Here is a 25,868-nt window from a genome sequence, read left to right on the forward strand (position 1 = left end):
AAGCAGCTCATAGTTGTGGTGCGCGGCAGAAACACATTATATAAATAAAATATAATATGACGTACGGCAAAGGGCTAGGGCAACGGCAAACGTTAAGAAATATATCTAACCAAAAACTAAACCTTCCTTATATTGGTGAAACCTGCACTTAGTCTCGCAGCAGATTTCGTTAGTTTTGTCTCTGACTTTGCAAATCGACATAAAAAATGTTTCATTTTAGGTATATGGCACTCACAAACGAAGCTTTCTTTAGATATTGGTAAAGGAGGTTTAATATCAGTTGAGTACATCCAGAGATAAATATCAGTATCCAGAGATAAAAATCGCATAAACTGTACAATTTTTTCATAAACATACTATAGAATACTTACAAGGCACTTCAGAGTTGCAATGCGAGTTACATTTTTTAATTTTTAGAAAATTTCCTTCTTAAATTTAGAGCTCAAAGATGCTCAAATATGTCTTCAAAAACGTTCTCGAGTAATATAAAAATAAAGAAGTAATTTTTAAATACTGTTAAAACAATGCCAGAAAATGTAAATAAATGTCTTCTAGTCCATCACTATTATCGAGATGACAGTGCTGGTGAGTTGACGTCGAACAGACCCAAGCTGTAACGCAAGTTCGGCTCTGTACGCAAACGTCTAAGAGAACGTTGAAATAATACCGCGGCTTATAAGGGTCAGTTAAATAAGCTTAACGTTCAGAACATAAAATACAAGTTGAAAACTAATTTTTATATGTATTTGTCGCGCTCTTAATGCTATCGTTACATTAATACAGACCACGGTGGTCTAATGTAACATTTACCTAATTTGATATTCGTATGTCCTTATACAGTAAGTATTGTAATGAAACGAAGCTCTTTAGAACACGGCTATAGAACATGACTGTTGGTATAATACTGATCTATATTAATACATTGATACATTTATATTATATCACGATGATATTACATAATTCTGTACAATGAATAAATAAAAAACATAACTTATTTTTATTATTTCATTATAAGTCTCCTGTTGAAAATGTCTGCATTGTATATTATAATAAGTCCGTTTAATTTCCAAATTACAATTACGATTACAAAAGTATGTATGTAAATGTTTAAAGAACTTTATTTCTCATCACAAAAATGTATTTTATTTACATGTTATACTTAATATATATACGAGCGGGATACATGTCGCCATTGGCCGTCTCTCACGTGCTCACTCTGACATGTATTTTTAATGCCCTTTTTAATTTGTTAAACGCGCTAATATTGAGAATTTTAGATGGCAATTGATTAAATAATTGCACACCCTACCTAACTGACCTCTTCAAATAATTTGTACGCGGCTTCGGCAACATAAGCAAATTCGCTCGATGTGTATTGCGTGTAGTTGTGTGTTTGATTTTTTACTCTATGGAGAGTTATAATAAGATACAGGATAAATATATAGTTGTTTTATCGTCATAATTTTGGTTTCTTGGTAGATTTTATAAGTTATATTTTTTTTGCGTGTACCCCATGTTTTAATTAGATATATGAAATGTGGCTTGACTAAACAATTATGAATTAAATGACATACGGATCGCGGAATACATTTACGGAATAAATTAGTAATATTTACACAAATGACAACTTTATTACTCATGTTTTCTACTCTTAACTACAGTAGTTTAAAATGAATCTAGGCCCTTAAACGAACTGAAATTTGTAGAATACGAAATAACCTGATTGACTACGTGCCAGTCGTAAAATGTATTTGAGGTATCCGCATTGCAGGGTCTGCTCCCGGGGGTATCTGCACGATAAATGAATGTAAAAAATATTTTGAGTTCAAAACTCGACGATTTTATATCGTTAATTAGGAATGTTTTGTAACTTAAGAGAAATGTGTTATGTTCGTGGTGGTTCGAGCCCCCGGGAACGGACAAACTTGTGTTTTTAAACATACAGATTGGCACAGCAAATCTTGACTGAGATAACCTCAGTTGACATTGAGAACAATTATAACTTTCCTTGACATAAAAGACGTTCACAATTTTTCACCATCACGTTCTATAATTGCCACGGAATTTAACTGCCGTCAACGTCTGAACGACGCAGTCTATCCTTGTTGTACAATCTTCTGCCTCTTTGGGGATGTGGTTGGAATTTTTTCAAAGCAGTTTGACCCGCTAGAACTTCGTTGTAGATGAAAGAATCAGCCTGATGCCGAAACCAAGTCATTCTATTCATTTAAAACATAAAAGATTTGTAATACGATATGGTAACTATAAGATCTTTTTAGGTTAGACTAATTATGAAATAACTTAATAACATGACATGAATCTCACTACTTTTTACGGTAGAAGAACTGGGTTGTAAGACATGTTTCTTTTACAAGTTATATTTTTGATGGCATCCATATGGTATTGGAACCTTCTCAAAACGTTAGCTGGAAGCCAGAAATTATTTCTCCTTTTGGAGAACAACACATTCTTTGCGTCACATAGCAAGTGACCTACCTTTGGGAAAGGGACCCAAAGTAATCGTTGCCTCTGAAAGAGGAGTACGCCATCTAAAAACTTATTAGACAAATATTTTCTAGTATACACAACTCCTTAAACTAGCAACCAAAGCTCGTTTATAAGAGTAAAGGAAAAGATTGAGAAAAGTATTGGAAACGAGGGAAAATTTTATTTGTTCCGAGGCCATATTGAGGCGTGCCGTGTTCGGGGAATCAGCATAATGGCGTAACTGAGAGCCTGCTTGTCGTTATTTCTCAATTGTGTATATATTTTATAAGATATGGATGTAGAGTCTTAATCGAATGGACGCGTTATAGCAGAGCTTTGGTATTGGTTGCGAGTACCCTCAACTTATTTGTTTCAAACAACTATACTGAACTACCCACTGTAGAATTTTCGAACCAATTCGACTCAGGGTCTTTCAAGAAAAGGATTTTTAAAAGGTCAATGTCGTGTTCAATCTTGTTCTGTTAAGGCCCTATCCCAGCACACATTGCTGTGTCAGTGTCTCGGTGTGGACTGCGGTACGCAATGCAGAGCTGGAGCGCTGAGGCGCGCCGGCCCGTAATAACAATTAGTTATGTAAAACATGAAATTAATGTAATTTTATCAAATTTTTTTCTGAAATCGATTACTTGGCTTGCGATAAAATATATCGTGTAAATTTCTAAATCATGTTCTACACACATTTTCATCATAAAATGAATTTAAAGTGTCAAAAATTGGCTGTTTGGGTTTTAGTTTGAGCGAAGTTATTTAAATCGTGTATTGATCTTTCAAAATGGATACATAATCTACTCAACTCCACCATATATTTTTACAAGAAACGATTACAAAAATGGAAATAAAGAATGTATTTTTTTGGAGTTGTGCAACAGTATAGGCCCTTAAGCAGAGGCTTAAGAGGAGGAGAGCCTCCAAATTTTGTCTCATGTGCTATTTAAGACCAGGTTCGGCCACCTATGTCAATGTAATTCTTTCATTAATATCATAAAAATGAAGACGTGTTTCAACCAATCAAGAAATCTTAGGAAGTTCGAGCCTAGGGGCATCCAGTATGCTCATTTGCTAATTACTTCTTTATTTATTATTATTGTTATAATCATGTATTAAGAAATATTCGTAGACGTGTTTTGTTTCAAGTTTACATCAACACTAACTATGCAAAAAAATCAGTTTTGTATCGCGCAGACCGGACATACAACGACCAATATTTACGCCTTGACTTGTTGAAGCTATTGCGGAATATGGTTAAAAGGAGTACTAAGAATAAACACCTTCATCATGAGCATACCCCATCACACATCACCACCAAATCAAAAATTATTTAGTTATGGAATACTTTTGATTGTTTTTTCCTTTCTGTAAATGTTTCAACCAAATATTATGTATTCCATCATTGGTTGTTTTTAGTATAATTGTTTTTAAATGTATATTATATGTTTTTTTAGCTGTTTAATTTAAATAAATAACTAATTTATTAACGACTACGCTTTATGATTCCAATCGCATTAATTCGGTTGTAGTACGAGGTTCTAAAGCCTAAAGATTTTCAAAGTAAATAGACTTTTAAATGCAAAAATATTTATTTTTTCTTAGACACATAAGGTAGTTCTTTGTAGATATTAATGTCTTCTATAAAACTGAATTGGCAAAAGTTACCGCAGCGTACGGTGATTAAAGATCAGGATTACTACTCCTTCATTATATGAATTACCACACCTTTCCTCTTTATAATATTAGTGTAGATTTCTTGCGATTCATCGTTATATTGGCGAAGTTCTAAGTGATTTATTGAATTTTGCATGAAAAGGCATAAAGGAACGATTGCATAGCTAATTCACTATCACGCATTCATTTATAAACATAATATACTTGTATGTTATAAACGTAATGAAGCATACGTACCGACAACATGTACACGTCACAACAGCAGCCCTAAATATTTGCGCAGTATTCTTTTTACAACGAAGAGTGTTCAGAGTTGTTCGCATAAATACCTGCAGTTGAGTTCTGTTTTGAAACATTGAGGCAGAAATTCCACCTGTATCAATTGGACGTCCGTTTTTAAGACAGTTATAGCTGTGCACCACCAATATGTGGAACCAGTTGCCCACAGAAGTATTTCCAATTCGACTTAGAGTACAAGGAAAATAGCGTTTCGGTCTTGGCCACGGACTTCTGTATTTATTTCGTGATTATTTAATAGTAGTAGCCAAGTAGGAGATCAGTTTTCAGTACCTTTTGTCGTCGTTGTCGACGTTGTCGTTACCCACGTCGTCTTTTTGCTTCGAAGCATCACATACTATGTTTTCCTTCACCGAACGAACGAGTGTAAAATGCGTGTCATTCAGTGTAAAGTTGCGAATTTGACATCTTTTAAGATTTAAACCATAGCCAGGCTAGAGTATTACAATATTATAATTATATACCCTATCGTCAAGCATGCGCATGGATTTGAACCGTAGATTTTAAGAGGGCGTGAAATTAATAATTTAATTAATTAGCTTACAGATTCGTTGTGGTTAAAAACTAATTAAAAATGTAATAAGCTTTCAATCATTTTGTTAAATTTATAGAACAAAATACGGGAAAATTTCAACCCGTCATAATTTTATATAACCAGATAATTCTGAAGGAAGAAAGTAAAATTTGAATAATGGTGTCAAAAATAATAATGAAGCCTTATTTATTCCTTAAAATATACACATTTGCGTGTTCCCACGAGAATGTTAGTGCGTGCTCCCATTTTACCATCCCTCCTGCTAATAGAGGACAAAACATTGTTTTTAATTGATTTTTTTATTATTTATTACTTAAGAAGTCATGTGGAACATGGTGTAATTGTTGCAGCTCTTTATAAACATTGTGTAAAACAAAAAAACTAGGCGATTAAGAAGAGTGGCGGAGAGTTTATTGCCAGTTCTTCTCTTCCGTTCTACGCTCTTGATTTGAGAACTGGCAGTAAATGTAAAATTAAAAGCGTTACCTATATATTTATTTTATGACGTTCATATGTGTAAATTGTATTATCTATACGAATAAATGATTTTGAATTTGAATTTTGAACACATAACATGAAACAGCTAAGTATAGAACTTTGCGATACATTTGCACATTCAAAAGCTTTGTCTCATTAAACAAAGTGTGCTTTTGTTTTAATAACTGAGTACTATCATTTCGTAGTATTTATGAAAAATGTATATATAGTGCATAGTGGCGTACAACTATGAGGCTGCAAGTGATACAAACATTAATTTACTCCAGCGACAACAGAACAAAATCCTAAGAGCATCTGCGAAAGAACCATAGTATATAACCAACTCCGAAATTCACGAACACCTTGAAATGAACAATCAAAGAAGAAATCCGGAGACTGGCAGCTAAATACAAAGAGCGGTTAATCTGTCACCCGAACGAACTTGATCGCAATAGAACAGTATGTTAGGCGACTAAAACGTCACGATATTATAGAGCTAGGCAGAAGTAGGTGCTTCCTTAGGGAAGCCACCAAATCTGTGCACCAATGGACTTTCTATGTGCACATTTAATATTTTCTCGAACGGTGAAGGAAAACATCGTGAGGAAACCGGCTTGCTTTGACCCAAAATGTCTCCAGCAAGTTTTAGGCACAGGCTGATCACCTATTTGATCGACAAATAATCATGGAACAGATACATCTGAGATCTTAAAAAGGTTGTAGCGCCACTGATTTGTTTTTACCAGTGACCCTAGAGCTGGTGCTTTTCTCGCTCAACGATTAAGTATCGCAATACAGGGATGAAATGCTGCCAGCTTTTAAGGTACACTGCCACAGAGACCAAACTTTTTAAATTTGTTTAAATTTTCTTTTTAATTATTTTTATTATTACTATAGGTAGTTATGTTATAAAAATGTGTGCGTACGTACGTAAGAAATGTAACTTCTTTATGAGCTTATTTTTCACAAAATGATCTACTGCATATAGTAGATCATGTTTACAGAAATGCTAATGATATATATATATATATAATATATTATTTTTATTAATTTATAACAATATATATATTGTTATTAATGGCTTCGAATCAACCGTGGTAGGGACAAGAAAACGATGGCACGTAACGGGAAAATGTGACGCGTAACCAAAAAATGTGACGTTATTTTTTTTCCAACGCCGATAAATACGTTTCTATTATACTTTTTCTATGATACTTTTCACAGCATCTAATTAACTAAAATTGTTTACAGCGTAAAATGTGATTTTTTTGCTGTGGTAACGACTAATTCTAATTAAACACAATAGTCTGTGGAAGTAATTTAACAACGATCCCAGAGCTATAACTCACACTTATCCCATTAGGGTTGTCCTCATTCTCTTGGCCGAAGCTATTTTTACCACGTTCGAAGGCGCCCAGGGGTAATTAAAATCACTGATGCACTAATCCACTATAATTATGATAATAATGTGCCAAGGGAATTTTTGCACTTGCATATTTTAAGTGATAACCACTGGTTGATTTTATTATGACGATATAGTTTTTGGAAGTGTAAACTTTTGTGCGTCGTTGTGATTTGAAAGTCGTAACGAAAGACAGACACAAATTCATAAGATTTATTGTGTGATATGAAGCATTATATAGAGTAAAAACTTACAATTAGTGTGTATTTGATCAATTTCTGAATTAAAAAAGCAATGTAAAGAAAGCAAAGCAAAAAATAGAGATTAATTCAATTAAATTATAAAATTAGATGAAATTGCTCAATTTAAATTATTTATAAAACGTTTTTGAAGTGAAAACTTTTTGAGAATTTATGTGTCTGTCTCTTATTCGTTTCATCGACTTTCAAACTTAAACTTAATTTTAGTTTTTATCTAAATTAAAGATTTATATTAAACTTAAAATTTATATAAAATATAGTCAAAAAAAAGTATTCCACCACCACATTTAGATAGTGAAAAAGTCTTATTTATATTTATTACATATAAAAACTTTACAAACTTTGTAGGTTTTTTAAATGACAAATTGATAATACTTAAAAACTTGAAACCAATTTTTTTTAAGGTTTCTATAGTCTATTATAGAGTCTACATACGTAATTCTAGAATATTATATCATAGAAGGGGATTCTGTTTCATACATTAGTTTTTGGATCTAGAATAGTCTGTAATTCAGGATTCCTGACTTTGGATCTATGACTCCTGTGTATGTGTTATATTGTATGTATTGGATACGATAATGTCAAAAAATATGTACATTTACAAAGGATACACAATATCGCTACTGTGAAAACACATCGCGGACATACAAAGATGTCGATAGCGTTGGAGACAACCTTCAGCAAGTGCAACGTCTGCGTTTACGGGGATCTGTACATCAGACTGGTTCTGGCCCTCGGTATCACAAACAACCTTGCCCTTCGCAGTCAATCTCGGTAACAGACAACACGGTTTAGTGTTCTTGAAGAACACCTGGACGGTACTGACTGACTGAACCCAGTGTCATACACTCACTTACGAGTCATATTTTAAGACCAATATTTTTTATCAGAATCAGAACAGAATAAAATTTCTCGTCTGTTGAATAAAAATACAGAAATGTAATGAAAAGGAAACATTTCTTTGTAAAGTAACGTTGCCTTTATTTCCTTTGGCAAACGAATCGAAGTTCGGAAACCTCTGTAAAGTATTTTTATACAAGATTATTGAAAGTATATTTCAATACGCTATTGTTGAATAGAAATTTTAATTGAACTTTCTACGTTTTACCGATATTTGTATAATAGAAAAAATAATTTCATCTGATAACAAATACAATAGATTAAACATCTTTAACCTCGCTATAAATTCTAAAGAAAATAGTTTGCAATATATACAGTAATAATTAAAACAAATTTAAAAAGTTGGGTCTCTGTGGTAGTATACCTTTAATGCCGACATTTTCTCGCTGTAAGTCAAACTCAAAGTTAAAAATCATTTATTCATATAGGTAACACAACTTATGAACGTCAATAAAAAAGAGAAATATACATTAAATGCTTCTAATTTTACATTAACTGCCAGTTCTCAAATCGAGGGATCGGGGAATCGAGGGGGATCGTAGAACGGAAAAGAAGAACTGGCAATAAACTCTCCGCCACTCTTTTTAATCGCCAAGTTTTTTTGTTTGCATTGTATTGCAATACTTATTCGTTGAGTGAGAAAACCAGCAGCTCTCGTACTACGTACCAGGCTCTAACTTAAATCTTCAATCAGCGCCTTGAACCCCACTGCCAAGAGTATCTCTCCAAAAGGAACAAGTTTGCAATTAGTCATATTAATGTAAATGTAAATTGTTGATTTTTAAGTCTAGATGTACAGATTCCCAAAAACAGACGGCAAATTACATATGCAAAGGCGTTGCAAGGGGGGCGGGGGCTTTCTCTGATCACTAGGTTTCACCATTCTCGGGTCTTGTGATCCAATCCCGGCTGTGCACTGTAATACTGCGTTCGTTTCAGAAATTTCAATTTATGGAATGCAAAGGACATTTGTGTCCATACGTACTATACATGGCAAGTTTCAGAAGCTGTGGCCAGATGAAAATGAACATGTATGTGTAAAAGCCGTTGCCGATGATGTATCTGTTTCGTGATCATTTGTTTGCAAAAGGCAAGTAGGTGATCAACCTTATGCCTGACACACAGGCCGTGGATTTTCATCTCAAGGTCGTACGATTCAGCCACTGGGCTGCTCGATATAATGGTGGCGTAATATCCAAATGGTGACGTCCTTATACGTTATAATGCGGGCGTCGACAAAGGCGGGACGTATCTTATAATTAAATCTTATAACTCTTCCAACTTGTGCTAAATTTGATAAGCTCATTCTACTTCAAGTTTAAGGTTTTAATATTACGGTCAATCATTATTTTTCAAGTGAAATTCTTTGTCGGCGTTGGAAAAAAATCACCGTCACATTTTTCGGTTACACGTCCAATTTTTCCGTTACGCGCCATATTATTCATGTCCCCACCACGGTTGACTCGAAATGAATCGAAGCCATTATAGTACAATAACAATGATAGTAATAGTTCTATTTTAAGAAATTCTTTAATAATCTTAACAGTAATAAGGTAAAATGAAATAAGTACTATTTGTATTCATGTCTATGATAATAAAAGCCTTTTGTTAAACTTTATCTAATTTAACTTTATTTAACCAATTTCTGTAGTTGCATATAGATCATATTTCGAAAAATAAGGTAATAAAGAAGTTTCACCTGTTATGTACTATACGCACACATTTTTTATGTAACAGCAGGCAAACGGGCAGGAGGCTCACCTGATGTTAAGTGATACTGCCGCCCATGTACTCTCCCTGCCAGAAGACTCCCAAGTGCCAGCCTTTAAAGAATAGGTACACTCTTGAAAGGCCGGCAATGCACTCGCGAGCCCCCTGGCATTGACTGTCCATGGGAGGCGGTATCACTGAACACCAGGTGAGCCTCCTGCCCGTGCTCCCTACTCTATAAAAAAAATATTTATATAACATAACTTTAAACGCGTTTAACAACATTCAGGTCAATTTCACGTTAGAGCGTCACGATGACGTCAACTATGACGCATTTACGGGATTTAATAATAAATTAAGGACCAGTCCTTTATTTATTCTATGTTTATAAATGTACTTTGAAAACTATTTTATTAAAACAAATAATTACTTGGTTATATAAAGGTTTATATGTGGTAAAATGAAACGTTAATATCATTTATTTTTATTTATAACAGTGGTTTTTGTGTTCGTAAAAAATATTGGTTGGGTATAAAATGTTTATGCTGTCCGGGTAATGTGGAAACTTTCTTCCAAATGATCGCTAATCGATCGATATGTTAATGCTCCGTTTTTTGATGCTGGCTGAAGTTTTACGGTCTATGACTGTTCTAATTATAATAACCTAGTTGTACCCTGCGTTTTCACACGCGTTAATTGGTAGCATGGTCACCAGTGTTGGCCTAGTGGCTGCAGTGTGCCTCTCATACCAGAGGACTTTCTAATTGCGCATTTAACATTCGCTCGAACGATGAAGGAATATATCGTGAGGAAACCGCCATGATTTTAAAAGTCAACGGCACAGGAGGCTTATTACCTACTTGCTTTATACATGGACAAACATGAAACAGATACAGAAATCTGAGGTCCAGACTGAAAACTGAAAAAAGTTGTTACCCCACAGATTCTTTTAATAGCATTGGTAGCATGAAGTTATTATGGCTTTAACCGAATTCAAATTCAAATCACAGTTCCTGATATCAAGTTCAACCGAACTATACTATTTCACGACTTTTATTGAGATTCCTTTGTTTGAAAACATAGATTAAAAATCCCATATCAGAAGCTTTGTTAAGTAAAAGCTGCGTAAACGATTTACCTCATTCATGCTTTAAATTATATTCCAAAGACCATTTTTTTGAATTTCCTGTATGAGGAAATCAGTATAAAAGCGCGGATGAAATAGCCATTTTGCTAATTTAATAGACGACAAATAGTCTATGAAAATTTAATAATGAATGTTGCTTTTTTTTAACTTGCCAACGCTCGGCATAATGATACATACATACATACATTGATACAGCACATTTTGTGTGACACTTATAGGCAAACATAAACGAAGAGAAAGTACAAATATTAAACAAAACAATTAAAATTACAACCGAACCAAAATCGATTTTAAAGTTTAAGCAACAATGGATATCAAGACCAATAACGTTTATGAGAATGCTCAATCTAGACATCAGGGAGCTTTAACCAAAATGCGTTTTTCGAATAGGAGGGACAAACTTTTAAGAAAATAGGTCGTTGATATAACGTAAAATAGGATTGATATTAGTATTGCCAGTAAATAAAAAACCATTACAACGGGAATAATTTTAAGTTTATAATGTATATTTAATTAAGTCATAACTTAATAATTAATTGAAATGTCTTTATATATATACTAGTATCCAGAAAATACGTATATAATAGAAAGCGTTCAACAATTTGTTTACCTCGGAAGCGTCGTATCTTAAACTGGAGGTACAGAAGAGGACATCACTTCGCGCATTGCCAAGGCCAGAGCAACCTTTGCACAACTTCGGCCTATATGGCAGTCACGGATGTTGACGCGTCGAATCAAGGTTAAAATATTCGGATCCAACGTCAAATCTGTGCTGCTCTATGGGTGTGAAACGTGGAAGGTCACCAAACACATCTCGCACCGACTCCAAGTCTTCGTTAACCGCTGTCTTCGCCGTATTCTGAACATCAACTGGCCTGAAAAGATCTCTAACGAGCAACTTTGGGAGCGCTGTCGAGAAACCCCGATCAGCCAGCAGATCAAGCGACGAAAATGGAACTGGATAGGCCATACACTCCGAAGGGATCTCAATCATATTCCCAAGCAGGCGCTTGATTGGAATCCGCAAAGAAAGCGGAAGCGTGGGTTTCCCAAACAAACCTGGCGCCGAACAGTTGCGGACGATGCAAAGAGAGCCGGAAAGACTTGGAGCGAGGTGAAACACGAGGCTCAAGACCGAACGCGATGGAGACTCACTGTGGACGCCCTCTGCCCCACCTAGGGGTTATAGGACATTAAGTCAAGTAAGTCATCCAGAAAATACAGTTCTAGGCTTAATATGACACAAACTTAAGAACCACTGATATGATAGCTTTTGTTACCTGTACTACTAATATAATATCTTTTAAGATACCGATCAAAACCGTTTGATAATGAAAACTTTTCCATTGTAATTAATAATGCAAGGAATAAAATTAAATACATTTGAGTTGGATTTTTATTATCTCGCAACTAGATAGTAAAATTATTTATACGAAAAAGCCCGTCAAAAATGTTTTTGTTGATTTGAGTTGAATTGAGGTCCTACAATGCTAAGGGTGAGATATAGGATAAGATTCAGTACGGGTTAAGACGCCAAATAAAGATTTTAAACTTATTAATTATAAAGCGTTGAAAAGTTCTTAAGTTAACTGTAATGCGTGTTTATAAGCTACACCGTTACTATCATCGTACAATATTTGTATTTTAAATACATGATTGGCCATTTGATGGCGCCAAATTCTCAACTTCAACTCGAGTTATTTTGTCATATGGGCGATCCAAAAGAAGGTAGCTGACGTATTCTTTCAAGCATTTACCTCCCCCAGTCCTACAAGGCAAATTGGCCGATGTCAGTAAGACCCTTGCTGTACCAAGGACCATCAGCGTGGTGGGATACGGATCATGCTGTTATCCTGTCCTGTCCTTATAGTGTCCTGTTCCGGGCCATTGCTTGTGGTGCCGTGGTATTTTAGTGGGTATGGAGCCCCACATATCCCTGCACCACAAGGTACATTAGTACGTTGTAATCTCTTACCATATTGGTTACGATACTTTTTTCTTCTGTAATCAATGTATATTTATGAAAATCGATATAAAAGAAAACACTTTGTTACCAGATTGAAGCTATGTATTATTATAAACTTATAATTATTTTACATGATTTTAAATTTTTCCCACGTGTCGCGTGCCTTACAGCGTGCGTGGTCACGGTGAAAAACGGTGAAAACCCTAAGACAAACAATCCGCGAAAACAGAGGACACCGTGAGTCATTTCTGCACAAACCCGACATCTTTTAGTTGATATCTACACCTAGGAAATAAATACAGATAATATAACTTAGTAATATTACTTATAATTATAAGTTTATAATAAAACATAGCTTCAATCCGATAAAAAAGTGTTTTCTTTAAGTGTGTAAAAGCTATGTTAAGAAAAGACAATACAATCAATATAGAACTTAAAGTTGTGCGAAAAGGGATTTCGTAACACAATTCATTTTACAAATTCAGTCGACAAGCACTAAAACCAATTTTATATCAAATAAATTACTTCGTCTAGTTGCGGCATCAATCAACGCCAAATTTAATTATCTCAGCATTAACCCATTATGATTATATGAGCGAAATTGTTAATTGATTTCAACAACGTATTGAAGCGATATCAAAGATTATTTTTGCTAGGTCCATTAATACTAATGGACATTTTTGCGGGACCCAACATTGTGACCGTTAAATTTAGATTAAATAACTTAAAATTAGATTAAGATTCATTAAAATAATTAATTAAATTTAGGAAATGATGACTGCATTAAAGGTATATAAGACGGCATAGCACCAGCCAGAGGGAATTCTTTTATTTTGAATTTGTTTTCATTTTCTGGATTTTTTTTATTATTATTATTACTATGTTCGCATTGTTAATACTGTATATGTGTGTGTTGGAGATACATTTACAATATAATGTTAGCGTAACACGAAAATGCGGACGTAAAATAATGCAATTTATCTCCCTAGAATCCTAGGAAATGTATGAACTTGCCCATCATATTATATTGGTGACATATATACACATTATGTGTGTGTATCTTTTGCAAATAATTTCAATTTCAATAAATAAATGTAGCTTAGCCATAATTAATGTTAAACATACACTATGTATATGTGAAACGCAAGGAATTAAACGCTTTTTTTTAACTAGGATGCAGAACATCAAATATAAAATTTTATTTTATTTCAAAGATGTGCGAGAAATATCCATTATGAATCCATATTGAAAAATAAAGTGTTATTAAGATTTATATATAAAAGTATGTTTTCCAAAGCGTTAAGGAATAAATAACTTGTGAATCATTATCAAAAATTCGATTTTGTTTTAGATGTCAGTTTATTCTGTATTTAACAATCCATGATTCCAAGATTCTCGAGATGTATTTTAAACAGTCTTTTGTTTGGAAGACATTCAAGTATTATATTAGTTAAATAGCGCTTTAGTTAGTGAACTAATTAGTTACTAGTTATTAGTTAGTACTGGTGACCCCAGAGCTGATGCTGTCCTAAGTCAACGAATAAGTATCACAATACAGTGAGGAAATGCCAGCGTTAAAGGTACACTACCACAGGTACCAAACTTTTTAAAGTTTTTTTCTATTTACTAATTCTTATTATGTAGGTTAAGAAATATTAGTCATATTATTATTGAGATTTAGTTTTAATGGGCTGCTGTTTCTCCTCTGTCTCGCTTGATGTTGAACATCAAAAATGTCACATTTTTAAGACTTATAAATAAATAAAGAAGACACTTATGAAAATATATTTAAATTCTTATATTCAACGACTGGTATATAAGACTGTTAGTAAAATATATCACTAGTAAAATACGCAGTGAAATGACGTAATTGGTTGTTATTAACAAAATATACCCTGACAAGATCTCTTGAGAGAAAATTAACATTTTAGTTTTGATGCGGCATAAAATTATCCCAAGTAACACTTGCTAATTAAAATGTAAATATTATGTTGATGAAGTTTGTGTTTGATTAAAATTGTTCTTTTTCGAAAATGTTAATTTATTACAATTAAAACAGACTCGGTTATCATCATCTCACGTATAGTTTATTCAAATCATTATACGGTAATTTACAGTTTTTGACAACTCGAAACTATTTATTTTCCATACAACTTGTATAGTTTGGGTGCATTGTATTCTCGATTTCTATACAAAATTGTATCTATTGGCTATTGCTATAAAATAGATATTTTCTTTTTAACGATTAAAAAAATGCTGGTGGTTGTACAGCTTGTTAGCTAGTGGACTCTGAAATGTGTGTTTAATCTTTATATGTATTGAATGTCAGCAGTATCTGTACAGTGTATGTAATGTATGTATGAGCAAACTGCACTAGATAACTAAATATATGAGAGGGTGAGATGTAAGAACCTAACAACCCTTCGGATCCTTAAGCCCTACAGATGTACCCTAACACGTAAGTAGTGAATATATAAATAAGTACGGAATGTCTGCACCAAGAGACCTAAGGTAACAGACGGAGCCCTACGGGTAGGATCAAAGGTTCGAGGTGGTGGGATTACCTCAAAGCTTTCGGGCAGGCTCACCACGATAATTAAGGGCTTGAAGTAGTCTTCGCCACTTTGAGAGGAAGCGAGCAATGAATACGTAAGAGCAATATTCAAATCTCATTTATTGTTCAAAGACAATATCTTAAATACTAGTTACACCTATTCACACATACATAATATTATTTTAGTGAGCTGTTGGTGTATTACCTTCAGCTATTAACATTTTGGAACACAAGTGAGGCGTGTCAGCAGTTGGTCAATGTTCAAATGAAATCTGAACAGTGGTCTTGCGTGTTACTTTTGAGTTCGACATTAGTGAGTACTTATTCGTAAATCCGTGAGATTAGCATGTTAGCTTGTTTTTGAAGTAAAAACAACTGCACTTTAGGTGCATGAGGTTAATTTTTTTACGGATGAAAAGAAATAATAATATTAGCGGTGGAGTTTTTGTCCAAGAAAAGAGAGAGAGCGATTGAGACCGATTGAGAGAGAGTGAGAAAGGGAGAAGCTAGCAGGAAGCAAATTAACAAGCTAAAAGCTTAAAGTCTAACACCAGTGTCATATACGTAGCTACTTCGCATATACATTTAACATATACATTTGATCATATGTATTGGAAATCGCAATGATTTGCGTATCACTCGACGCAATGCGGACGCCCCAAGCGTTGAATTATGTTTAATGTACATGTATATTTTTCGAATGTTCATTCAATTAAAAGTTCAAAGTATATAGATCTGTATTATTAATTTTAAAAAACAATACAATGCGCACAGGCGACAAGAACTTGGAGAAACTCATTGTGCTTGCGACAAAGATAAAGGATTGTCCGCTCTAGATTTTTCCTTGCTGACCAGTACGCTTAGAGATGAGACTGAAAATAGAGTGAACAGTCAAAAAGATACTGTATTACTGTCATAGCTTTTAGTATTGTGATCACAACTTTAATGATGATTTTTATACAGCAGATATGATTGAAATTGCAGCACAGCAGGCTGACAGATTTGAATTCGATTCAAGCACTTTATTGTATTTTTGAAGTATCTACATCGTGCTTCGAAGTGTTGTGGTGACAAAAGATATTAATGAATTTGTCTCGCTGCCTCTTTTCTCTAACCTTTTGTGCTCAATCGTGACTTTTGTAATTCTTGTATTTATTATTCTTTTGTATTCAAAAAAAATTCAAAATTCTTTATTTGTTTACAATAGAAGTCAGATTGAGGCCTCCCTAGTAAGTCAGAGACCTGTGACAGGGAAGCTTCGCTCTTTAATTTACAAAGTTTCATCAAAGGTAACCAACACAATTGGTTTTAAAAACGAGGGTACTTTAAAAATAATAAATGTATTATGATGTGTTTGTGGAAGACGAAACAAATGTATGCGCGTGTTGCGTGAAAAGATGGGTTAAGGAAAAAATTATATTAGAGGATTTAACAATGCTTCTGTTTTGTTGTAGTTGAGTGTACCGAGCCAATGGTTTAAAGTTGTTTTACATTTGTGGTATGTAAGATGCAAGCTAAGGGTTCTATTTAAACTATTATAGAGATAAGCTGAGCGATTGTTGAATTGATTACGTGCAAAGATAGTCTTGCAAATTTTATTGCATCGCAATTCGTGAATCCGCGTGATTAGCTTTTTAGTTTATTTTATTAATTTTTGAAGTGAAACTTCTTTATTTTTACGGATGGAAAGCAATTATAATAATATTAGCACCACGAAGGTGTGCAGCGTTTTTGTCGAAGAAGGGAGAGAGCGATTGAGACCGATTGAGAGAGAGTGATAAAGGGCGAACCTACCATGAAGCAAATAGCCATGGAGCGAGAGTAGCAAGAAAGTGAGAAAGATTAAGAGGGAGAGAGAGTAAGGGAGAACGAAAAAATTGATGTTGATGTATTCGTTTAGTAGTCACATATTAGAACTTTAGATGGCAATTCTGTCGCATAACGTCTTGTGCAGTAAACGCAGATTTTTTATTTATTTATATCATCAATAGCATGTATACATTGTGAATATAGATATACAAATACATGGAGTGATCATATACTGGTACATGATCATCTATTGACGCTTTTACTTTAGTAATAATTAATTTACAAAGAAGTTTCACTTCCGACATTTGTACTTTGTACTCAGTTTTTTGTTGTTTTTAGATTAAGGTTGGTGGTTCTATAATTAGTGTTATAATAATTGTCATTTGCCTAGCTGTGAGATCAACCGGCTGAATATCTATTAGGCAATTGTTAAACGGTGTTTAGTTAAGGGGCTAGGCTGTTTATTGAACGGCTAATTAAGCCAGTTGGCTGCTATATATATACCAGGTGTTAGTTACCGAATAGATTTAATTCACATAAACCAACACTGTTCCACCCGTGTGACGTAACATATAATTAAAATTCACCGAAACCGCGGACTGTAAATGAAATTCTCGTTTCCATTTGACGGTGATAGTGTCAAAGGCTTCAGTCATATTTGTCCTATTTACATGTTAACCTATCACATGTTTATGAGTTTTTCCTACGACATTAGCCGCGCGAATTTGTTTTTCTTATAACTCTTTCAACTACTACTACTTTTCTACTTCAACTTCTCTTTCAACTACTTCAAGTTTAAGGTTTTAATATTACGGTCAATCATTATTTTTGAAGTGAAACTTCTTTATCGGCGTTGGAAAAAAATTACCGCCACATTTTTGGGTTACGCGTCACATGTTTCCGTTACGTGCTATCTTTGAGCACCACGGTTGATTCGAAGCCGATAACAATAACCTATTTGTTACTACTACCTAAACTGTAGTAGTAACAAGGTAAAATGAAATAATTGTATTTTGTTGTATTCGTGTCTATGATAATAAAAGCATTTTGCTAAACTTTATCTTATTTAACCAATATCTGTAAAGTTGCATATAGTAGATCATTTTTCGAAGAATAAGGTCATAAAGAAGTTTCACATCTTACGTGTGTACACTAGTACATGCACACGTTTTTAGTATTAGGCACACCAGAAATATATAAGCTTCAGTAACTTACCAGAAGTAGAAGAAGACCAGAGCCCTCACTCTTTAAATAATGATACCATCAGCGTTACGGATAATGAACTATTAAAATTATACACAATGTCAAAATTAGTATTGCTGTTGAAAGTATGACCAGCTAGTCCAAGATGTATGAGTTGGTTAAATTATAAAGTTTCAAAGCACCATAATTATAGACAACGGCTTTATTGGTTTATAAGAACCATCTAGACGAGAAGGCAATTTTGTTGGCAACGTGCAGGAGGCTCATCTGACGACGAGTGATGCCTCCCGACACTGTCAATGCCAGAGGGCTCGCGAGTTCGTTGCCGGCCTTTTAAGAAATACTTCAGTGGGTAGCTGGTTCTACATAGTGGTGGTGCTCGGCAATAACTGCCTTAACCATGCTCAACGTCCGTCGTTCCACAACTGGATTGGACTAATAAGTTGTATTATGAGGTGACCTTTAGAGATCTTGGCAAGCAACAATGAAAAACAATAAAAAACTAACAGTTTGCCAACGAAACATGGGGAGAAGTATGCTAAACATAAAATAAGATGACGGGACCTACAAAAGTACGGAAAAGTAAACGTTCAGTTGTTACGTACTTATTTATATATAAATCTGCTGTAATAGCGATCAGTAGTGTTGTTAGATTCTTAGGTGTCACCTTCTCATATATTTTTTCATCATATATATTGTTTATTAGTAGAGCTGCATCGATACGCCTTTTTGCCGATACCATACCGATACCAACGCTTATAAAATTAAATTAAGGTAAAATATATCAAGTTTGGTTAAAGTTTTTAATTTTTATTAAAAAATATAAACAGTCACAAGCTTTGAATAAGATTGCAGGTTTACTTATTCAAATTATTTATTAAGAGTAATGATTAAAAAATAACTTTAACATTGATAAAATGTTCGTTTGAAAAAATATATTATAGCAGTTAAAAGCCAACTAAATTGTCTACCGAAATGGCGCAGAGACAAAGCGGGTGACAGAGACAACTAATTGAATAAAAAGCGGGGATTTCCCGGGCATAGATAGTCCGTGCCTCGTTTGCAACGAACAAAATGCGCGTTTACATTAGCTTTTTAAAGCGCGAAATTAATAAATTATCGTTGTATCGGCAATTAAAATATCGCCAATGTCGATATATCGGAAAACCCATTGAATTGGCGATATATAGGTATTGCATGCCTCCCTATATATTAGTAATCATAACAATTAAATATACAGTATTTAAAATTTTCTTAACCTACCTAATAATAATAAAAACATATAAATAGAAAATTGAAACACACTTAAAAAGTTCCGTGTGGTTGCGAATGCTGACAGGATTTCCGCGTTAACGAGGAAAGCTCTGCGGTCACTGGTACCAGGCGCCAACTTAAATCTTAATTAGCGCCTGTGCACTTGAACCCAATGGCCCAAGAGTCTCTACTCCAAAGGCAAAATAAAATCATTTTAATCCAGGCTAACTGAAGCTAGTCAACTTGTATAATATTCAGGGCCATATTGTAACTAATAACCATATGGACCTATGATAAATAAATATTATTATAATGAGAAGTGGATACCATAGAAGTGTTAGTATAGTGGCTTCAGTGTGCGACTCTCATCACTGAGTTCGTAGGTTCGATCCCCGGCTGTGCACCAATGGACTTTCTGTCTATGTGCGCATTTAACATCGTGAGGAAACCGGCTTGCCTTAGACCCAAAAAGTTGACGACTGGTCATTATATCGAGAAGCGGATGTTGAAATAAGAGCTTTGATTGAAATGTCTATTAAAATCAAGAGAAATATTTTTTCAAATAAATAACTTTTGTGAAGGGTTGCGAAACTCAACTTCACTTCACGGGTTTCTGCCTCAACTCAATTGTCCTACTCCTTTATGTCGAAATGTTGAAAGTTCTTTTGTACTATTCTGGTCTTAAATATATAACTTGAAACTTATATTTATTTATTTCCTTATTTAAATTTTGTACAGAAACTTATTTATATAAAAATTATAACTAAAACTAGTTAATAAAATAGTATAATTAAAATTATAAAACAATAGGGTAGTGAAGCGTTTATTTAGCTAGATATAGAGGCGTTATGCGAACTAGTATATAGTATTTTTCACGCCTTGGGTGTGAACTGAATGCTATAGTAATTTGTAAAAATATTCTTTAGCCTATGTTTATCCGAGATAACGTAGGGTTCTAATCGTAAAATAATTTGTATAATTGACCCAATCCATCCAGTTTTGGAGCCTATTTCAAGCAAATAATCAAATCTTGTCTTCTTATAGTATTCGTATTTTTTAAAATAATTTTCACAATTTTTAGAGATTCTTAGGTGAGTCGAATATTTTTATAAAGTTTATTTTTTACAGAAATAATTGATTTTAATTTATTATTAATTTTAATCCTCGATTTCGATAATGTCCAATAACCTAAGCGTCACTTAAATTTCAATAAATCAAGTCAGTTTTTTGTTAATCCAGCATCGCAACACCTAATTTTATCATTGCTATAAGCTCATGTTTTAAACATTAAAAACCAGTTGACAGTCCAGCTTCAAACAGAGTGTTTCATTTAACATATATTTCAACAACAACCATTGAACTTCAACCAACCAACGATGCAAAAAGCTCAGTCGTGCATACAACGACTATTTAAGCCTTGACTTGCAATCTATGGCAAAATATGCTTAAAATTAGTATTAAGAATATCCTAAGCACTAAGCCTACCTGCAGCACATTACACATACACGTACATACCTTCACTTTAACACCATCACACAACACAGCCGAATTAGGTATTACTAAGTTGACTGTATTTAATAATATATACAGCTCTATATAACAACACTCAAGGAACTGTGCATTTTATGGCGTAATAGAGACTTGTTGTTAAATGGAGTAAAGAAAAACGTATACTTAATCCATGACTCCTACTTATTAGTCATGGTCAACAACAGTCTACACGTGCAAGCAATCCCAATTTGTAAACAAAAGAATTTCTTTGAAAGTTCGTACGCGTGATGCCGACAGTTGAGTTTATTGCAGGTTTCGATAATAAAGCGACAAAGGAACACACACAGCTGCGCAGTTTTGACTAATTTTAGCAACTTAAAAAGTACTTTATAACTCAATTGTTGTGATTATTGCGTGTGGGTGTAATGTGTATGTGAGACAAGCTAAACTATCCAAAGCCAACTTTGACTTTGTAATGTATTTGCAAAAATCATTGATACATTATGTGCAAGTCAAAAACTATTATCAAAGATGTTAAGGCGGGAGTTGACCTTAATAGTGACATTCATAACTTGTCGGGTCTGGAAGACAATTCTGCACATAGGCTCTTTATTTATCGATATGATGCTTTTCTAACATAAGTTTAATATACAAGTCGGGATCACACTCACTCGTTCTTGGGAGTTTGAAAAATAATTATATTGAGTCATTTGATGTATTTTGTTATAGACATGATGACGTGTCGGCTGGGTTCTCGGCGGCTGGGCGGTTCAGGAGGATCGTTGCAGCCCGGCACAGCATGTTCCGCCGCCAGCGAGCTTGATTTGAGCTCGCGCCGCGCACACAAATCTAGGTGAGATATAATTCAGAGTGTATTAATAGTGACAGTGAGTCCTTGGGGTAGGTTAGGGCGACATCAGTCGTTACTATTCCTGGCTTCGGCTCAGACTTATGTTATGACAAGGGCACACACTACGTGATGCATTATGATACTCAACGAACTCCTTCAAATACCGGTTTTAATTGTACTTTGAGTGAATCAATAATAAATCATCATCATCAATGGCTGAACAGTTAACGCAAACAGTGCCACACATTCTTCGAAAAATCTTCTAAGCTCCAAAATAATGAAGGAAGGAGCACGCTCGTCCTTCTCACTAAGGGCCCAGGTTTGAGAACCATAAGTGAGCACTGGTCGCATCACATTTTTTTACAGCACAGCAGATGTTTTTTTCTGAGTGTCTCTCTCACTCGACTGTGATTATAATCACTAGTAGACAAAAACATCATAAGTCAAATTATCACTTAGTAAATATTTTGATCATTGATTATGGCTCTGTGGTGCGTCATGCTTGTGAATACTTTTCCTTGAACTCGTGTATGTAGTGATTACTCAATCAGCACAATAATAAAGGGATTTTTAATCAAATCATTACCTGTGATGTACAGTGGATCCTGTACAATAATCAGAAGCGCCCATCACAATGGCTGAACCCACCTAACCACCAGCCGAATCGTGCCCCTTGCGAAAATTGACTTCGAAAAGGTTACATGTGCTGTTTGGTGGACTAGTGCTCGGGTCGTCCACTATAATTTTCTTAATTACGGCAGATGTCTATTACCAGCAACTGCAAACCACGATGGAAAAGCTACCTGCCAAACAACCAAGGCTGGCCAATCGCTCTAAGTCAGTGCTTCTTCCCGATCCACGATCGACTGCTACCAAATTAGAGGAGCTTCAATTAGAGTGTCTAAGACATCCACCGTACTCCCTGAACCTTGATGCAACAGATAATATTTTTTACAAAATTTGGATAACTTCTTGCAAAATCAAAAATCCAACTCTCAGGGGGGGAAAACGGCTTCAAAGATTTATCCGAATGTTTTTTTAGTAAAGGTATCAATCCTATGGGAACCCATGAGATGGAAAAAGGGCATATATAACAATGGTACATACTTTGATTAATTAAATATATTATTTAAAAAAAACTACTTTTTGTTCTTCCCATACAAAACGCCAATTTCATATGTAAGGACCTAACATTACTTAATTACAACCAATCACTTTACACGTTTTTAGTTTGAACGACGTGATAGAGTTTAGTTCTCGCTTTCGTAAGTGCTTCTATTTTGCCCGCTGATGTTAAGCGTATAATTTGTTATTTTGTGTTTCCTTACAATTTCTATGTAAACAAAAAACTTGTCGATTAAAAAGAGTGGTGGAGATTTCGTGCCAGTCCTTTCTTCATTCTAACGTTAATAAGTGTACATACGATATGATCAAATAAATTTACTATTGTAAATAGTTGTTGTAGAGTGACTTGTTATTTGAAGGAAGATTAAGTTATTTGTTCAAAATAAAGTTATTAATTTAATAGATATTATATTACAATGTACAATCGAGTCTTCGAGACAATACAGATAATAACAATATGGTTTCGAACTATTGAAACTAATAACTTTTGTTTAAATGAAATGTTTACTTGAACTGCTGTTATATTTTATCGTACACATTCTCAGCGGTAAGTAAGGAAAACATCGTGATGACATGACGTGTCTGGTTGAAGGCTGATCTACTTGTCTATGAGATAGATCGAACCAACAGATGCAACCTGGGGCTCATATAGGGTTGTAGCGCCATGGATTAATATTAACAACAAACAACAGCAACAAAATTTGGAAACCTATAGAAGAACCTATAGAAAATTAAAATTTAGTATGTGTACTTATAATTGTTTAAATTAATATGCGTGAAGTTCTATTCTGGTATCTTTTAGATAATTCATTATTCATTGAGACAATATTGGACTGTCCGTAATTGATATTTTAATTTTATAAAAAAAATCCCATCAATAATTCTTTGACTGATACACGATTTCATTTTGAAGCCCAGAGGTAAAAACAGTTTTCCATGTGTGGCTGAATTTCCGTGTTATACAGTTGCAAGCTGTGGCCCGGAGTAAAGTGCCGTCTCACCTTGCTGAGCACACCAAGCTTCTTAGAGACTTCGTAACTACTGAACCTTATGTTAAGGGACGCCCAATGCCAGAGGACTCGCAAGTGCGATGCCGACATTTTAAGAATGTATCTCTTATCGTTCTTATACTAATTACATCCATTTCCCTACGACTGTGCGTTCGTACGTACTGTGCGTACAAGTGCGTTCGTATGATCAGGGATCAATTATTTATTGTTTAAAATTGTGTCAACTATCTTTGTGGTCTTTGTGTGTGTGTGTGTGGAGGAGCAGTGTTGGCTTAGTGGCTTCAGCATGCGACTCTCATCCCTGAGGTCGAAGGTTCGATCCCTAGGCTGTGCATCAATGGATTTTCTTTCTATGTGCGCATTTACAATTCGCTCCAACGGTGCAGGAAAATAACTTGAGGAAACCGGCTTGCCTTAGACCCATAAAATCGACAGCGTGCGTTAGGCACAGAAGGATGATCACCGACTTGCCTATTAGATTAACAAATGATCATATAACCGACACAGAAATCTGAGGTCCAGACCTAAAAAGGTTAGGTTAGGTTAGTGCCATTGTTTTTTTTATCTTTGTGGTCCAATTTCCGTATGTTAAGAATTCTGTGCTAAATCTCTCTCTGATTGACATATCAGTATCTTTATGGTATTCCAACGATGTAATACATATATAATACTGATACTTAATATTTAGGTTATATATATATAAGACTTGGGTGTCCACTTATTGCCTTCAACCATCATATTTCTCTTTTTAGTTTTTTTCTTGAAGAGATCGCTTGTTAGCTATAAGCCCTTCTTTTGCATTACTTGTACAAATTAAATCCAAATGTCAATTATAAGGTTTGGGCAGACTCAACAATGAGGAAAATGTAGGGTGTGGGTGTGTATTTATCTGTGTGTGTAACTGAAGCCTGAATAAGAAGATATATGAATATTTTTCTACAAGAAACATCCATGTAACGTATTTAATGGTGGAGAATTTCAGCTAGAAACTGAGTTCACGAGTGCTTAGTTACCTTGATTTATGTTCTCAGCTTTGTATATGAATTTTACATTTTGCTTGAGTGCAATATATCTCATTGTGTAATGTACTTTGAGAAATTACAACAGCGCCGGTACTCTGTAATTCCCAATTTAAATCAATTTTGATGTTGTACTGCGCAATTCCAAAGTCGTATCAGCGTTGTCAATTGAATGATATATACATCGAAATTATATATAAAAGTACGCAGTTTTTACTAGCACAGTCGGATATTGAATATTTCTGCATGACCTACGCTAGTGTAGACATCGCGAATTGTGCGCCCTCCCATATACACCGGCTAAAGGCGCTGTAGGCGCGTCCTTCTACGCGATAAACGTCGATCTCCACCACGACCTGTAGCTCCCTCCCATAGCCCAATGGATTTGGAGTCCACAAGGCACTTCGACAAGGCTAAACTTTATACCAACCCGTTCGAGCGTTAAAGCATCAAATCCTTCTCGAAAAAAAGTCCCGTCCAGCTCCGGATCTAGACGATCCAAGCAGTATAGCCAATGACTTTAACAACCGCTTGCGCGGCAATTCAAAATCACATTAGAGTAAAATCAGCCTTCACCGAGACAGTTGTGGACCCAACTACGCTCGCCAAAACAGCTGAGCCCTCAAGTCAATTCAAGCCAACTATATCGAGTTACTTGTCTGTTTAATGCATATGAACAGAAATACTAA

The 25,868-nt window shown here is 34.6% G+C and overlaps 1 protein-coding gene across 8 annotated transcripts in view; it reads left to right on the forward strand.

The window, feature by feature from the left end:
• Positions 1 to 25,868, forward strand: part of LOC123717844 (cyclic nucleotide-gated cation channel alpha-3) — a 124,245-nt gene that overhangs the window by 40,392 nt on the left and 57,985 nt on the right. For all 8 annotated transcript variants that reach the window (XM_045674085.1, XM_045674093.1, XM_045674087.1 and 5 more), the window contains exon 4: positions 21,905 to 22,028. In XM_045674085.1, coding sequence (XP_045530041.1) covers positions 21,905 to 22,028 — 124 coding nt within the window. The remainder of the gene's footprint in view (positions 1 to 21,904; positions 22,029 to 25,868) is intronic.

Source organism: Pieris brassicae, chromosome 13 (genome assembly GCF_905147105.1).
Source record: "Pieris brassicae chromosome 13, ilPieBrab1.1, whole genome shotgun sequence".
Lineage (NCBI taxonomy): Eukaryota > Metazoa > Arthropoda > Insecta > Lepidoptera > Pieridae > Pieris > Pieris brassicae.